At 39.9% G+C, this 17,743-nt stretch overlaps 1 protein-coding gene across 1 annotated transcript; it reads left to right on the top strand.

Moving 5' to 3' along the window:
* The first annotated feature begins 11,754 nt into the window (after window positions 1-11,754).
* LOC148969643 (uncharacterized) lies at window positions 11,755-15,125 on the top strand. The gene is made up of 3 exons (XM_089125586.1): window positions 11,755-11,816; window positions 12,133-12,230; window positions 12,987-15,125. The coding sequence occupies exon 3, from the start codon at window positions 12,996-12,998 to the stop codon at window positions 14,592-14,594; it is 1,599 nt and encodes a 532-aa protein (XP_088981712.1). The 5' UTR covers window positions 11,755-11,816; window positions 12,133-12,230; window positions 12,987-12,995; the 3' UTR covers window positions 14,595-15,125.
* Window positions 15,126-17,743: the final 2,618 nt, after the last annotated feature.

The raw sequence follows: 17,743 nt of genomic DNA, 5'->3' as shown, positions 1-17,743 counted from the left end.
ACCTAGAATGCTGACATTGGCCCAGTTTGACCTATAGCTGATTAGATTGGTCGTCAGGTCTACTCAAAACCTTCAAGAGAGGATTACAAAAGGCCTAATACAGTTCTTATCCTTCTATGCAGGCCAATGAACAAATGATTAGACTGTTGAAGTTGAATCAGAAGAGGAAACACAAATATCTTTGCGAGAGAAAGCTAAAGATTGGAAAAATATTTTTTCCTCCCACCCCAAATATTTCCCACCACCATGTCCCTTTAGGGGCTCTGTAGTATTATGTCCAATTATAGCTAATTTTATTTATAATAGCTGATGTCACTGTCACAGATAGTTGTGTTAAGTAGTTGACACTTATAGAGTGCCGAAGTGATGACGTCACTTTGTAGGACAACTCGGAAGTTAGCGGCGCATGGGTTCCCTCGATCGAAAAGCAATGCATTTTCCCCATAGACTTTTGGAAAATCGCAAAAAACAAGATCTGTGTTTAACAAACAATTGTGACACTTACACGTTTTGTCTAGCAAGATAATCTTTACAAGTTAATCCAAAATTTATACATTTTGAAGCCTATATAAAGATTTTAAAAAACACAATCAGACACAATAAAGTTTAAAAAACCACAAGCAGGTTATAACTGTGTGTTCTATGTCATAGATCAAAACGTGAAAATATTTAGAGGCTTTGTTCACCACAGACCTTATTTCAGGCGATTTAGCAAAAACCCATTCAAAAATCCCATATAGGCTTTAGAGCGAGGGAAGCGGGAGTGCTAAAATGCTAACTCACTTCCGCATTTTGGCCTACAGAGTGACGTCGTAACTTCAGCACTCTATTTAGGCCTAATATAAAATAGGAACCTTTAAAGGGATAGTTCACCCAAAAATGAAAATTAGCCCATACTCACCCTTGTTACTCACACCAACAGGTGTTTTTATTCTGAGGGCAACACCCTTATAATGACCATGTGATTTAGAGGAATATACTGTATTCATGCAAATGGTCACATCATGTTGTAGATAAAAGTACCATAAAGGACTTAACTAATATAGTTCAAAGTTTAATGGCATTTGTTAAAGAGTAGACCAGAACACTGAGGGTAGATTGATCATTAACATCTGTTTTTATACACGCTTCCTAAAATTCATAAAGCTTGTTAAGACATTCCCCTTGGACGGCCTACTGTATAGTAGCAGCTATTGTTTCACTCACAAAAAATTTCTTTCGATTTCTTTCTTCAACCTTTGGTCTCGTCATTTATGGCCTTTTTATCAGAAACACTTTCATTGAACTCATTCATTCTGTGAAATTACCTAACTCTGGTGTTTTTGTGACCATGGAGGTTGAATCTCTTTATAAAAATGTTCCGTTCCAGGGTGGGCTTGAAGCCATTCGTTTTTTTTATCAACGTTCTGGTAAAGTTTCCAGTACCTTGTTGGTGTTCTTTTATATTTGGGTCTGATTTTTATAAACGTATTTCTGGTGCCAGAATGGGTTCAAAAATTACCCTTTTTAAAAATTGTCATTTTGAACCACAACAGCCACATCCATAAGATCATTTAAATTTAGATGGATTTCATGTCATTGAATGTCATAGGTCACTTTAAAATGAGTATGAAGTTGTCTTTTGCATAGGGGCGGTTTTTATCTCAAGGTCTTTTTTTATACACTCGCCTAAAGGATTATTAGGAACACCTGTTCAATTTCTCATTAATGCAATTATCTAATCAACCAATCACATGGCAGTAGCTTCAATACATTTATGGGTGTGGGCCTGGTCAAGACGATCTCCTGAACTCCAAACTGAATGTCAGAATGAGAAAGAAAGTTGACGGGCCAGTCTGAGTATTATCCCAGTTAAAATCCCAGTAAAATCCCAGTTACTAGGATTTTCACACACAACCATTTCTAGAGTTTACAAAGAATGGCGTGAAAATGGAAAAACATTCAGTATGTGGCAGTCCTGTGGGCCAAAATGCCTTGTTGATGCGAGAGGTCAGAGGAGATTGGGCCGACTGATTCAAGCTGATAGAAGAGCAACTTTGACTGAAATATCCACTCGTTACAACCGAGGGATTCAGCAAAGCAATTCTGGAGCCACAACACGCACAACCTCGAGGCGGATGGGCTACAACAGCAGAAGACCCCACCGGGTACCACTCATCTCCACTACAAATAGGAAAAAGAGGCGACAATTTGCAAGAGCTCACCAAAATTAGACAATTGAAGACTGGAAAAATGTTGCCTGGTCTGATGAGTCTCGATTTCAGATGGTAGAGTCAGAATTTGGCTTAAACAGAATGAGAACATGGATCCATCATGCCTTGTTCCCACTGTGCAGGTTGGTGGTGGTGGTGTAATGGTGTGGGGGATGTTTTTGTATAAACTGCAGATTTCCTCAGATCCTGATGATCGACTCGCATCTCTCTCCTTCAGGAACGACTCACACAAGTTATTTAACGCAAGATTATGTGGAGGATGATCTTTTGAGGATCTTCTTCTGCAGACTGGACACTCCTGAGTTTTCATGTTTCTCCAGAACTGTTGAAGACACTCTTCACAGAAACTGTGATCACACGACAGAAGAACAGGAGACTTGAAGATGTCACAGCACACGGGACAAGAAAGCTCTTTTGGAGATACATGTAGTGAAGCCATTTTCTTAACGTATACGGAAAGATCAAAAAGAATGAAAAAGATCTGCTGTTTTCCCCTTCTTTATTCTTCTCTGCTCACTGATTCATTTTTGTTGACACAGAAGAGAGTCAGTAAGACAAAAATGAGAAATAGCCAGTCAGTCTCTTCCTGGTAAATGTTGGAAGAGGGTGGAGTTTCCATTTAAAAAACAACAGGATTTATTAAGGTTAAATTTAACACATTTACAACATTTCTCAATGCAACCTTGTCTTTGGTTTTCTGTGTTCATGCAATCATTTGATTGATATTAAAGGTGCCATCTAACATCCCCTTGTTGCCTTTGTCTCTGCTTGGCCAAATTCTGCAACCGTCTCTGTGTCAGCCTATAAGCCTGTTGCAGATGATGTTCAATCACCCAGGTCTCCACCATACCTTCTTTCTTCTCCACTAAACCGCCCCTCAAATAATGGTCAATTGGGAGATCCGGGCTCCTGCCAAACATTAAAAAGAATGGGGAAAATCCAGTTTTAGCCTTGGGGGTGAAATGCTGTTGTTCTGCTCTTCTGTATGCCATATACGACACAACTGCTGCACGACTTCACCCTCAAAGCACCGTCCTTGGTCAGAATGAATTCGGGCTGGGACTCCATATCGATGAATCCACTCCTTGACCAGCACTTTTGCAACTGTTATGGCCCTCTGATCAACTGTAGGTACAGCTACTGTGAATTTAGAAAATACATCCGTTATGACAAGCACATTTTCTTTTCCACTATGCGTTCCAGCAACGTAAAATCCAATATCACAATAAGGGCAGTTTTATACTCAATACTTTTAGTAATCTAATTATTAAACTTTCTTTTAAACTATGTTGTAAGTGCACTACAAATAAACTGGTCATATGACTGTTAATCAAACTTGTTAAGAAGAAAAAGTGTAACCCACACAAGGTTACTGATGTGCAATACCTTTTAAGCCACCAGAGGGTGGGGCGTACACTCCAGGGAGTTTTAAAAAAGCAACGACACATCTTTCTTTTATTAAAGACATTGTCCGAACGCATCAACTGGTATGGAAATATCCTTTGAGAAATAGAAATTCTAAGAGAAAACTTGTACTAAATTGTAATGTTATGTGTCCATAAGGTTGAAAGCTGTGAGAGAGAAAGTTAGATCGTACGACTTTGCAAACTCCTCAAGAATATTGTTGATTTGAGTGTTATGCTGGCCGTGTTAGCTTCAGCATAGTAAAAATACTGTTCTTATAAAACCAATCGGAGTTCTGATCCTGATTCTTACTATCTGATACCATATAGACGCAGATTCTGATTGTTTTATGCTGTTTGAGATGTGACCCATGTGCTCGTAAAAGATCGCAAATCGCGCTAGCCAAGTGCTAATGATTAGCATTTACAATGTGGATTCGTCCTGATTTTAGCTCTGTTGTTAGCTCAGCTAAACTGGTAACTATTAAAGCAGATATTTTATAGTTTTCCCAATGTTAAAGGGTTAGTTCACCCAAAAATGAAAATTAAGTCATTAATTACTCACCCCCATGCTGTTCCAACCCAGTAAGACCTTCGTTCTTCTTCGGAACACAAATAAAGATATTTTTGATTGAATCTGAGAGCTAGATCAGTCCTAGATAGACTGCCTAAGGGACTGGCTCTTGACGGCCCATAAAGTCATTAAAGAAAAGGTTTAAATATTCCATGTGCCTACAGCGGCTCAATTATAAGTTTATCAAGCGACGAGACTACTTTTTGTGCGAAAAAAACATAAATAACGACTTTATTCCACTATTCCATTACTTCCTTATGGGCGCATGCGCGAGAACTGAGACGAGGACGTTCTCATTCGTCTACTTCTTGTTACCGGCTGCTCACCGCTTAGGAGTTTTACCGCCACCTACCGTATAAGATGATGTGCTGATATAGCTGGAAGCGCAAAACTTTCTGTTTACAAGCAGAGGAAGATGCGCGCTGTGCACTTAAAAGCCTTTAATCTTCTCAAAAAACGACAGTGTTCCTTATAATCCGGAGCGCCTTATATATGGATCATCATTTTATACGGTAGGGGGCGGTAAAACTCCTAAGCGGTGAGCAGCCGGTAACAAGAAGTAGACGAATGAGAACGTCCTCGTCTCAGTTCTCGCGCATGCGCCCATAAGGAAGTAATGGAATAGTGGAATAAAGTCGTTATTTATGTTTTTTTCGCACAAAAAGTAGTCTCGTCGCTTGATAAACTTATAATTGAGCCGCTGTAGGCACATGGAATATTTAAACCTTTTCTTTAATGACTTTATGGGCCGTCAAGAGCCAGTCCCTTAGGCAGTCTATGTAGGACTGATCCAGCTCTCAGATTCAATCAAAAATATCTTTATTTGTGTTCCGAAGAAGAACGAAGGTCTTACGGGGTTGGAACAGCATGGGGGTGAGTAATTAATGACTTAATTTTCATTTTTGGGTGAACTAACCCTTTAAGTGTGTTGTATACTCTGTTCTGTTGATTTAAAATTCAGTTGATTGAGTGAGTATTCATTTTATTACTTGTTATCTGTAAGATAAGGATGATTTAGTTCATTTAATTGCCAACCTACATATTTGCACTCTATATGAGGAACATAAGATCATATTAACTGTTAAAAAGAGTGAATATATTAAAATGTGCTGTTAAAATGTCATTAAGATGCATAAATAGATTTAATAGAAGTTAAAAACATAAATATCTGGGTTCAGAGATCTCAATATAATATTTCATACTGTGAGATGGAAGTACAAGATTGATTTATTAATTGTTGTTTATTGTAACTGACCTATCTTATATGGTGTGTTGTGTATCTATTCATTCATATAATGATTAGAGTATTTATATCCTGTACAATTTGGATATATATTGATTTGAGTTGAATGGATTTAAGTTGAATTGAATTTGAGTAGAAATGAGTTAACAGTAACTAATGTATTCTGTACTGTATGCATAGATTGTTTTTTTGAGAGGATTGAATCATCTGAATCTGACCTGCGGTCAGTGGCGAGGCAACCAAAGAGACTACTGAGTGAACCGAGAGCCTGGTGTGGCCAGCCGTGGCATCTTCGGAACCATCTTCATCCTTTTCCTCCATTGCACACAGATAAGAGCATACATAAACCTACCCGGGTAGTGAAACGAACATACTTCGATACTTTGAGGAACACACACACATACACCAAATACGTTTACGGACTCTTTATTTTATTTGAGTTTTATTTTGGGTTCAGTGTGCGGATGTGCACTCAGGAAGCCGGCTTAGATAGGCAGGGAATGTAAATAATTGTCACCAATTTGTACAATACATCTCTTGAGCTTCATATGTATTGTTTTTCTTTTCTCTATTGAACTAACTGTTATTAATTTGTTCAATACATCTCTTGAGCTCATCTGGGTTGTGTTCTCTCTTTCCTGCTAACATTCCATAGTTCCAGGCTCCGTAGTCATACCTAGAATGCTGACATTGGCCCAGTTTGACCTATAGCTGATTAGATTGGTCGTCAGGTCTACTCAAAACCTTCAAGAGAGGGTTACAAAAGGCCTAATACAGTTCTTATCCTTCTATGCAGGCCAATGAACAAATGATTAGACTGTTGAAGTTGAATCAGAAGAGGAAACACAAATATCTTTGCGAGAGAAAGCTAAAGATTGGAAAAATATTTTTTCCTCCCACCCCAAATATTTCCCACCACCATGTCCCTTTAGGGGCTCTGTAGTATTATGTCCAATTATAGCTAATTTTATTTATAATAGCTGATGTCACTGTCACAGATAGTTGTGTTAAGTAGTTGACACTTATAGAGTGCCGAAGTGATGACATCACTTTGTAGGACAACTCGGAAGTTAGCGGCGCATGGGTTCCCTCGATCGAAAAGCAATGCATTTTCCCCATAGACTTTTGGAAAATCGCAAAAAACAAGATCTGTGTTTAACAAACAATTGTGACACTTACACGTTTTGTCTAGCAAGATAATCTTTACAAGTTAATCCAAAATTTATACATTTTGAAGCCTATATAAAGATTTTAAAAAACACAATCAGACACAATAAAGTTTAAAAAACCACAAGCAGGTTATAACTGTGTGTTCTATGTCATAGATCAAAACGTGAAAATATTTAGAGGCTTTGTTCACCACAGACCTTATTTCAGGCGATTTAGCAAAAACCCATTCAAAAATCCCATATAGGCTTTAGAGCGAGGGAAGCGGGAGTGCTAAAATGCTAACTCACTTCCGCATTTTGGCCTACAGAGTGACGTCGTAACTTCAGCACTCTATTTAGGCCTAATATAAAATAGGAACCTTTAAAGGGATAGTTCACCCAAAAATGAAAATTAGCCCATACTCACCCTTGTTACTCACACCAACAGGTGTTTTTATTCTGAGGGCAACACCCTTATAATGACCATGTGATTTAGAGGAATATACTGTATTCATGCAAATGGTCACATCATGTTGTAGATAAAAGTACCATAAAGGACTTAACTAATATAGTTCAAAGTTTAATGGCATTTGTTAAAGAGTAGACCAGAACACTGAGGGTAGATTGATCATTAACATCTGTTTTTATACACGCTTCCTAAAATTCATAAAGCTTGTTAAGACATTCCCCTTGGACGGCCTACTGTATAGTAGCAGCTATTGGTTCACTCACAAAAAATTTCTTTCGATTTCTTTCTTCAACCTTTGGTCTCGTCATTTATGGCCTTTTTATCAGAAACACTTTCATTGAACTCATTCATTCTGTGAAATTACCTAACTCTGGTGTTTTTGTGACCATGGACGTTGAATCTCTTTATAAAAATGTTCCGTTCCAGGGTGGGCTTGAAGCCATTCGTTTTTTTTATCAACGTTCTGGTAAAGTTTCCAGTACCTTGTTGGTGTTCTTTTATATTTGGGTCTGATTTTTATAAACGTATTTCTGGTGCCAGAATGGGTTCAAAAATTACCCTTTTTAAAAATTGTCATTTTGAACCACAACAGCCACATCCATAAGATCATTTAAATTTAGATGGATTTCATGTCATTGAATGTCATAGGTCACTTTAAAATGAGTATGAAGTTGTCTTTTGCATAGGGGCGGTTTTTATCTCAAGGTCTTTTTTTATACACTCACCTAAAGGATTATTAGGAACACCTGTTCAATTTCTCATTAATGCAATTATCTAATCAACCAATCACATGGCAGTAGCTTCAATACATTTATGGGTGTGGGCCTGGTCAAGACGATCTCCTGAACTCCAAGCTGAATGTCAGAATGAGAAAGAAAGTTGACGGGCCAGTCTGAGTATTATCCCAGTTAAAATCCCAGTAAAATCCCAGTTACTAGGATTTTCACACACAACCATTTCTAGAGTTTACAAAGAATGGCGTGAAAATGGAAAAACATTCAGTATGTGGCAGTCCTGTGGGCCAAAATGCCTTGTTGATGCGAGAGGTCAGAGGAGATTGGGCCGACTGATTCAAGCTGATAGAAGAGCAACTTTGACTGAAATATCCACTCGTTACAACCGAGGGATTCAGCAAAGCAATTCTGGAGCCACAACACGCACAACCTCGAGGCGGATGGGCTACAACAGCAGAAGACCCCACCGGGTACCACTCATCTCCACTACAAATAGGAAAAAGAGGCGACAATTTGCAAGAGCTCACCAAAATTAGACAATTGAAGACTGGAAAAATGTTGCCTGGTCTGATGAGTCTCGATTTCTGTTGAGACATTCAGATGGTAGAGTCAGAATTTGGCTTAAACAGAATGAGAACATGGATCCATCATGCCTTGTTCCCACTGTGCAGGTTGGTGGTGGTGGTGTAATGGTGTGGGGGATGTTTTCTTGGAACACTTTAGGCCCCTTAGTGCCAATTGGGCATCGTTTAAATGCCACAGCCTACCTGAGCATTGTTTCTGACCATGTCCATCCCTTTATGGCCACCATGTCCCCATCCTCTGATGGCTACTTCCAGCAGGATAATGCACCATGTCACAAAGTTGGAATCTTTTAAAATTGGTTTCTTGAACATGGCAATGAGTTGACTGTTCTAAAATGGCCGCCACAGTCACCAGATCTCAACCCAATAGAGCATCTTTGGGATGTGGTGGAACGGGAGCTTCGTTCCCTGGATGTGCATCCCACAAATCTCCATCAACTGCAAGATGCTATCCTATCAATATGGGCCAACATTTCTAAAGAATGCTTTCAGCACCTTGTTGAATCTAACACAGTCTCTTTTGACCACACGTCAATATCCGCCTTTTTAGGGCCCTTAAACGTCGGTAGATGACGTTATCGGATCTGTGGTGAGATCTGGTATTACCTCAGGTCCTGAGAGCCCCTGGTATCGAAGTAGCCAGGTGGCCTTTTGCTGTCAGGTCAGAATTTCTGGATAAACATCCACTCTAGCTCATTTAACCTATACCAGTAAATCTAGGTGTATCCCTACACTCATGTGAAACAATACCTTATTCTTAACAACCATTAATTCAATTCATACTCCCCCTCCTAGGAGAAGATTCCGTGGAGTCCTGGTGACTTCTTGATCTTGCAAGAATGATTCTAATGCTCTTATTATTGCTTATAGAACTGTTTCATATACACTGAAGTAAAAACTATACCACTTTTGTCTTTATAGAAAAATAAAAATTTATTTGTACAAAAGATAAAAGTACTGGTTACACAATGATTTACTGTTATGAACTGCTCCGAGACTGGGAGATGTAGATCCAAATGCAGCTTTATTAAGAATAGTCGTACAGGCAGGGTCGAGAATTGGCAGACAGGACAATGGAGAATAAACAAAGGGAATCCAAGAAACAGGCAGAGGTCAGGGCAGGCAGCAATAATCAAAATCCAAGAACAATCCAAAAGTCAAAAAAACAGAAAACAAACACAGAAAATGCTCAGAAATGCAGACAAACAGTACAACAAGACCTCGCAAACACTGAACGTGAACACAAGGTATATATAGACACACTAACAGGATGAGACACAGGTGAATGCAATCAGTGAATGAGGTACAGGTGAATGTGATCAGTGATGATGAGTCCGGGCAGTGAGTTCTGGGAAATGTAGTTTGTGTGAAACATAGTCTTATCTGGAGTGCCCTCTGGTAGCTCAAGAGGGCACTCCAGCTGGTAACCGTTACATAGCCCCCCCTTTAAGGAGCGGATTCCAGACGCTCCTCAAAATGTCCAGGAGGGAGGTGGAGCGGAGGCGGACCTGGGGGCGGGATGGAGGGCCAGGCCCGTGGAGCGGAAGAGGACCTGGAGACTGCGGCGGAGCTGGCTGTGGAGGCGACCAGGTCAGAGCAGGCTGTGCAGGCGGCCAGGGTGGAGCAGGCTGTGCAGGCGGCCAGGGCGGAGCAGGTTGTAAGGGAGGCCAAGGCGGCGGAGACCCCTCGGGCGGCCACGGCGGCGAAGACCCCTCGGGCGGCCACGGTGGTGATGCCCTCTCAGGACCAGGCACCGGCTCAGGAACAGACACTACAACAGAAATGGTCACAAGGACAGACACAGAAACAAACACTGGATCGGGAGCAGACACTGGATCGGCCATCTTGTCCAGAGACACTGGATCGGCCATCTTGTCCGGAGACACTGGATCGGCCATCTTGTCCGGAGACACTGGATCGGCCATCTTGTCCGGACACACTGGATCGGCCATCTTGTCCGGAGACACTGGATCGGCCATCTTGTCCGGAGACACTGGATCGGCCATCTTGTGCGGAGACACTAGCTTGGAGGCGGCCATCTTGTCCGGAGACACTAGCTTGGAGGAGGCCATCTTGTCCGGAGACACTGGCTCGGAGGAGGCCATCTTGTCCGGAGACACTGGCTCGGAGGCAGCCATCTTGTCCGGAGACACTGGCTCGGAGGCGGCCATCTTGTCCGGAGACACTGGCTCTGAGGCGGCCATCTTGTCCGGAGACACTGGCTCGGAGGCGGCCATCTTGTCCGGAGACAATGGCTCGAAGGCGGCCATCTTGTCCGGAGACACTGGCTCGGAGGCGGCCATCTTGTCCGGAGACACTGGCTCGGAGGCGGCCATCTTGTCCGGAGACACTGGCTCGAAGGCGGCCATCTTGTCCAGAGACACTGGCTCGGAGGCGGCCATCTTGTCCGGAGACACTGGCTCGGAGGCGGCCATCTTGTCCGGAGACACTGGCTCGAAGGCGGTGACGTGAACAGAATCTGGATCAGCAGAAGTGATTTGAACAGTCTCTGAATCAGCCATCTTGTCTTTAGACACTGGCTTGGAGGCGGCCATCTTGTCTTTAGACACTGGCTTGGCAGAAATGACGTGAAGCATCTCTGGCTCGGCAGAAGTGACGTGGAGCGTCTCTGGCTCGGCAGAAGTGACGTGGAGCGTCTCTGGCTCGGCAGAAGTGACGTGGAGCGTCTCTGGCTCGGAAGAAGTGACGTGGAGCGTCTCTGGCTCGGCAGAAGTGACGTGGAGCGTCTCTGGCTCGGCAGAAGTGACGTGGAGCGTCTCTGGCTCGGCAGAAGTGACGTGGAGCGTCTCTGGCTCGGCAGAAGTGACGTGGAGCGTCTCTGGCTCGGCAGAAGTGACGTGGAGCGTCTCTGGCTCGGAAGAAGTGACGTGGAGCGTCTCTGGCTCGGCAGAAGTGACGTGGAGCGTCTCTGGCTCGGCAGAAGTGACGTGGAGCGTCTCTGGCTCGGCAGAAGTGACGTGGAGCGTCTCTGTCTCGGCGGAACGAGACTCTGGCTGGGCTGTCTCGGCGGAGTATAATATAATAATATTAAGTTGTCTACTGGATGTGCTTAATATTTGGCACCACACTTTTGGGCCCCTAGTGATTCGAAGTGAGAATGATTTCTGGTTCACCCTTCAGAAAATAAATCTGACTCTTTACAATCATTTATGATTTTTATCCAGAGGGAACATTTCACATCAGCTGTTTGCATTGTCTAAAAAAATATTATTATTAATAATAATATTAAACAACCTCTTTAGAGATGCTGAGTTTTTGTTTATCGTAGTCTTGGACCATTGTGTATAAATACATAAATAAAGATGTGTTCCAGTAAACCACATGACCTTCAGAAAAGGGCCTTCAGTATAAATAGGCTTTCTGTGGCAGTAGTCTAGAGATTCTCAGTGTGCGCTGAGGAAGGACGGACTGATCACAACATCACATTGTGAGTAGATCCATTTTAATGAATTTTGAACTGAATTATAGCCTTAAACTGAATTATGTCTGATGACTGAAGACATTCTTTGCAGTGTGATATAAGTAAAGATAAAATTTTACACACAAAGTAAATATCAATTTGTATATTTATTTATACATAGTGTATTTATACCCATGTATTGTGTAGGATTTGTCAATAAATTTTGTAATAATAAATTGTGATACGTTGAATAAATATGATATGTTTTTATTGTTCCCATGAAAAATAACTGTTTTTTATTATTGTTTTTTTCTAGTAATTAATGTTTATTTTCTTTACTTAGCCTCAAACTGCTGCAAGATCAGCTTCTGAAAGAGTTACAACAGATCTCTCAACAGTTTACAGAAGGGAAAGACTACATTCTTATCCACTGTCATTCAAGTAAGTCTTTGTCTTTCATTTATTATTAATAGTATTAAAAATAAAGTTTAGCTTTCATTTTCCCCGCTCCTTTCCTGCATTCATGATATTTTTGCATGCTTGAATATTGTCTGATCTTTAAAGGAGCATTTCACCCATTTCAACATTAATCTTTATTGAAAGTGGATCATATATGTAGTCGAATGGCTCAGCTCGACCCAGTCTGGGCTCCTCGACTGACAGGCAGCCGCCTCCTGTTCCTCCATCAGCCTCAGCTGCTAAACTATACTGCGACTCGTAAAGATAGCCACAAACATCGGATTTGAGGAGCAGAATTTCAAAATCCTCTTCCATATCATGTTTAGTGTCTTCCGTCAATATCATACTTACTATTTTGTAGTAGATGGATGAAACAGGAGTGTCGATACATTACTGCTTATATGTTGGCAGGTAACGTAATTGCGATTTGCAAAATAGTTTCCTCAGAACGTATTTCGTGTGATACATAGTTGCGAAATTGATATGATTTCTGTATATTGTTTTTTTTGTTGTTGCAATTGTTATGGTACATTTCTGATGCAAACAGTAATTCCCAGCCTGACCATCCCCCTCCCTCACACAACCCCTTCCCTTCCCACACACTTTTTAAAACAAGCCACTGTTTCCTAATGTTTTGGCTATTTTCTTTGAATATTCAATACTTCTAAATCATGACACATGTACAGCTTTGACAACTTAAGCTGTCTAAAATAAAAAAATTTTGTTTTAAAATGACAGGGGGGAAATATGTCAAGTAGTCAAGAACGTAAATTTGATGTAATCATCAAGAACAGCAGCTTAATCGAAGATGGAAATCCTGCTCGATATTGTCTGCAAAAAAAGACAGAGAAAATGGATCTGTCTAAGCAATATAGAAAAATCACCTTTGGAGAGAGAGACAGAAACAAACTCCATAAAACTATTCTGATGGTGGGAGAAACGGGAACTGGAAAAACAACCCTGGTCAACACGATGATCAACTACATGTTAGATGTTCAGAGAGAAGACAAGGTTTGGTTTGAGATCACAGATGATCAGAGCAACCGAAAATCAGTTCACAGTCAGACCTCCATCATCACGGTTTATGGGGTTTATCTACAAGAGAGTAAAACTGATCTAACAATCATCGACACACCAGGATATGGAGACACTCGTGGAGTTGATCTTGATAAACAGATCGCTGAGAGTTTGCTTAGTTTAAGTAAATCTGAAGAAGGGATTCATGAAATACACGCAGTGTGTCTGGTGATTAAAGCATCACAGAATCGACTCTCTGACATTCAGAAATACATATTTGATGCTGTTCAGTCTTTATTTGGGAAAGATACTGCTGACAACATCATCTTGCTCTTCACACACTCAACTGGAACTCGACCTAAAGATGCTCTGACGGCTGTTAAAGAGGCTAAAATCAAGTGTGCCGTGAATGACAAGAATCAGCCGCTGTATTTCCTGTTTGACAACTGTCAGTCAGACGCTGCCAATGATGAAGAAGCAGCTGATGAAGATGAAGATGAGGAAGAACGTGACGTGACGCTGGGTCAATCATGGAATCGCAGTTTTAAAGGAATAAAAGGATTGTTCAAGTTTCTCAACACAATACAACCAAAATCCCTGAAGATGACTCGAGATGTGTTGCAGAATCGGAAGCAATTAGAGGCAAAAATCTCTAATCTAAAAGAACGTGTTAAACTGACAGAACTAAAGCAGAATGAGCTGAAACAAACTCAAGATGCTGTGGAGAAACACAAGAAAGATGTAGAAGAAAATAAGCACTTTGAGTTTGAAGTTAAAAGGGCCTGCAAAGAATTGGTTGATATTGATCGCTCTAAAGCCAGTGCAGCGATGATCTGCAACGTCTGTAAGGAGAACTGTCATTATCCAGGATGCTGGTGGGTCATTGATCTCTCGTGGTGTAGTGTGATGAAAGATGATCACTGTACAGTGTGCACAAAGAAATGCAGTTACACAGAACACACCAAAGGACCAAAAATATATGAAATAAAAACAAAGATAAGTAAACCGACATATGAAGAGATAAGGAAGAAATATGATGGCAGAATTGGAGATGGTGAGTCTGTGGTCCAGAAGCTGGAAGAAGAACTGCAGGAATTAGAGGAAGAGAAAATAAAGTTGGTGATGGATGCGTTTCACTGTGTGGAAAATCTGGAGAAGATCGCACTCAACACTGATTCACTGAACACACTCCAACATGCTGAATTTCTGATTGAGAAGCTGAAGGAAATAAATGAGTTTGAAAAAGCTAAAATACTGGAAAACATCAAGAAGAGAGCAGGAGAAAAACAAGGAGTTATGGGCTTCTTTTCAAGATTATTTAAAATATAAACATCAGTCATTCATCAGCTCAAACGATGAAACAAGGAAAATCTGAATAGGATCCTGAAAATATTTTTGTTTAGAAGCATGTCCTTCATGTGATGTTAAGCTATATTATCATTGATTGTAATTGCATATGAATCTTACATTTTTCTATCATCACACTTGCCTGGATTTTCCATTTTTAAGTTGCTTTGAATAAACTGCATCTCAACGTCTAAATTAAATGATGTAAAAATAGTGATTACTGTGAAATCTTTTTCTAGAATACAGTACATACTGTAAAATCAACAGAATAGCCAGAATATTTTTTATCACAAAATTATGTGCATGTGTAGCAGTTGTGCATTACCGTGTTATACCCCAGGTCCATGAATTATTGTTATATGTTCTTAAAATGTGTTTCTGTTAAAGTATATTGCCTAGTCTGCATGAGATTTCACAGCCTGTCATGTATTGCTGCCGCACACTGATCTAATTACTGAAAGACTGTGTTTTGTGTCACCCAACATCAAATAAATAAGGACCTGATGGAAATCATTTCTGTGGTCTGAGAGTGATTTTGACAACACAATGCAGACAACTGGTGTTGTACAACTGGTGCTGTGACCTGGGTGGGAGTGAGGTTTAGGGGGGTGATTAACAGAGGTCAACTAGTGAGAGCTATGCAAGTAAACCTCTCTCCTCTGATCTCAAGAGGTGCTGTACCAACTGATGCTAGAGGCTGCGGTCTTTATCCTCCTTGTTTGAGCGTCTGACATCCCCCCCGGAGATGCAACCTGGGATCGAGCCCTGCACAGCGGTGCATTTCCCAAAAGCTTCGTTAGCCAACTATGGTTGCAAGTTATCAGCATAGTTCAACAAGTCTGTGTTTCCCATGTTTCGAATCATAGTTCTAACATAAGTCTGCCATTAGAACTGTAGAATCATTAAATAAGCAAGCTAAAAAAATCATTGATAAAAAGCCATTTTGGTACCACCATTGCAAGATCATAGAGAAACACAATTTATTGAGTTTTGAAATTGTTTGACTCTTTTCAAACTAGACTCTATAGTGTATAAGATTCTACACGGCTAAGCCCCTGCATGTTTGCTGGTTTTCGTTAGTAATCGCCCTGCAATTTCTGTAAAATCTACCAGAATAGCTTCTATTTTTGACTGTAACATACCCTTTTGCCGTTCTTTTAAAGCCTACACAGTGGAATGCAAAATGACATAAAGAGCTGCAATTCCATTAAGAATTAAAGTTTTAAATCCTTTCTGAAGACCACTGAAATCTGTACCCACTGACACTGATGTGTTGCTGAAAAAATTTGTTTTTATTGTACCCTGCCAGGGGACTGTAGATACACTCTAAAAAATGCTGGGTTGTTTTAACCCAATTTTGGGTCAAATATGGACAAACCTGAAATGTTGGGTTAAAAATGTAATGTAAAAATTTAACCCAACGGCTGGGTTAGTCCATATTTGACCCAAAGTTGGGTTAAAACAACCCAGCATTTTTTAGAGTGTATTAATTAGCATATGGCTAACTCTGGTACAATGCATCAAATGGTAACATTTATGTTAATTGTACATGGTGGTCCCTAATAAATAAATAATAATAAAAAAAAATAAAAAACATTCACAAATAGCATCGCAAAGTTGTGTGTTTGGAATGACAGCTTGCAACCTGTGGCAGAGAAGATAAAATTAAAAAAAGGAATCAGCGATCAATGAAGAATGAAGGGAGATTCTTCACAGGACTTATGAAAAGTTTGTTTTTGAACACACGGCCGATCTTTGGGACTCTCGTGGTTGTTCGTTTTTAAAAGCATTGTTCAGAAAGTGAAGGTAAAGTTTTGAGCTGTAGCACAACATGGCTTCACTTCACTACATGTGTCTCCAGAAGAGCTTTCTAGTCCTGTGTGCTGCTGTGACATCTTCAGGTTTCCTGTTCTTCTGTCGTGTTATCACAGTTCCTGTGAAGAGTGTCTTCAGCAGTTCTGGAGAACCATGAAAACTCAAAAGAAGATCCTCAAAAGAGTTTTCTCCTGGGCACCAAATAACTTGTGTGAGTCGTTCCAGAAGGAGAGATGAGAATCGTTCGTCGGGATCAGAGGAAATCTGCAGTTTACACAGTGAGAATTGAGTTTCTGTCTGGATTAAAGATGATCACTGTACAGTGTGCACAAATAACATGTCATAGAAGCAAAAATATATATAACAAAGATAAAGAAATAGGAGGTCAAGGCAGGAGAACAAAATATAGCTCTGGGAATCATAAAAAAAAAGTTCATAATTATTTTTAAAAGCAACTTAACATCTGTGGTCACACATTATTGCTTGTGAAAAGCATGAGCATTTGCCGGTTTTCCACCAGCACCAAAATTATTAAGACCAGCATGCTGCCCCCTATATGTTTTATTTAAGGTCTTAAAAAATGCCTGTAATTTTCTCATTTTTTTTTTTTTAAATTTGCTTTGTAACAGCATCTGTTTAACTATGTCAAATGCTATAATGATTTTTGTAATTTCCTGCTATAGATTTTTTTTTTTTTTTTCAAAGAACAGCCTACAACAAATTTAACAAATTAAACAAATTCATGCTTTGGAAAATGATGTGCATTTTAACGGCCACTGGAGGGCTTTAAGAAATGTGTTTAAATATTCAGGAAGGTGACTAACCAAAACTACACTGTAAAAAATTTTCCTGTAAATTTTACAGTAAAATACTGGCAGCAGGGTTGCCAGCCAGTTACTGTATTTTTTACAGTATAGTTCTGTAATTTAATTTACAGATTTTTACTGTATTCTCTGATTACAGTAAATAACTGTATTTTTTACAGTAGTTCCATGAATCTTTGTATTCGCTATATCTGGAAAATATGTAAAATGCCAGCTGAATTTTAAATGTTAATTATTTATCAACTGCATAAGCTTTAAACAATTGTTTTTAAATTCAGTAAGTGTTGTATAACACGCAACTTAATTCCCCTATTACTTCACAAAACAAACAAACTATTCAACATCCTATAAAAACAGGTCAACATTTATTTAATTTATAACTTTAAAATATGCATGGAAAAAAAGCATAAAACAGTGTATTTTGTATATTTTGTATATTTTTTTTATTATTATTTACAAATGGACATGACATTTTTTTTTTAATTACTTAAA

The sequence above is a fragment of the Pimephales promelas genome, chromosome 22 (genome assembly GCF_988280905.1).
Source record: "Pimephales promelas chromosome 22, fPimPro1.hap1.1, whole genome shotgun sequence".
NCBI classification, from domain to species: Eukaryota; Metazoa; Chordata; class Actinopteri; order Cypriniformes; family Leuciscidae; genus Pimephales; species Pimephales promelas.
Note: the sequence above shows the minus strand (reverse complement) of the source record. Positions and strands in the feature narration are given on the sequence as shown.

Excerpts from the sequence above, each read along its gene's own strand:
- LOC148969643 (XM_089125586.1), top strand. The coding sequence starts at position 12,996 with ATGTCAAGTAGTCAAGAACGTAAATTTGATGTAATCATCAAGAACAGC.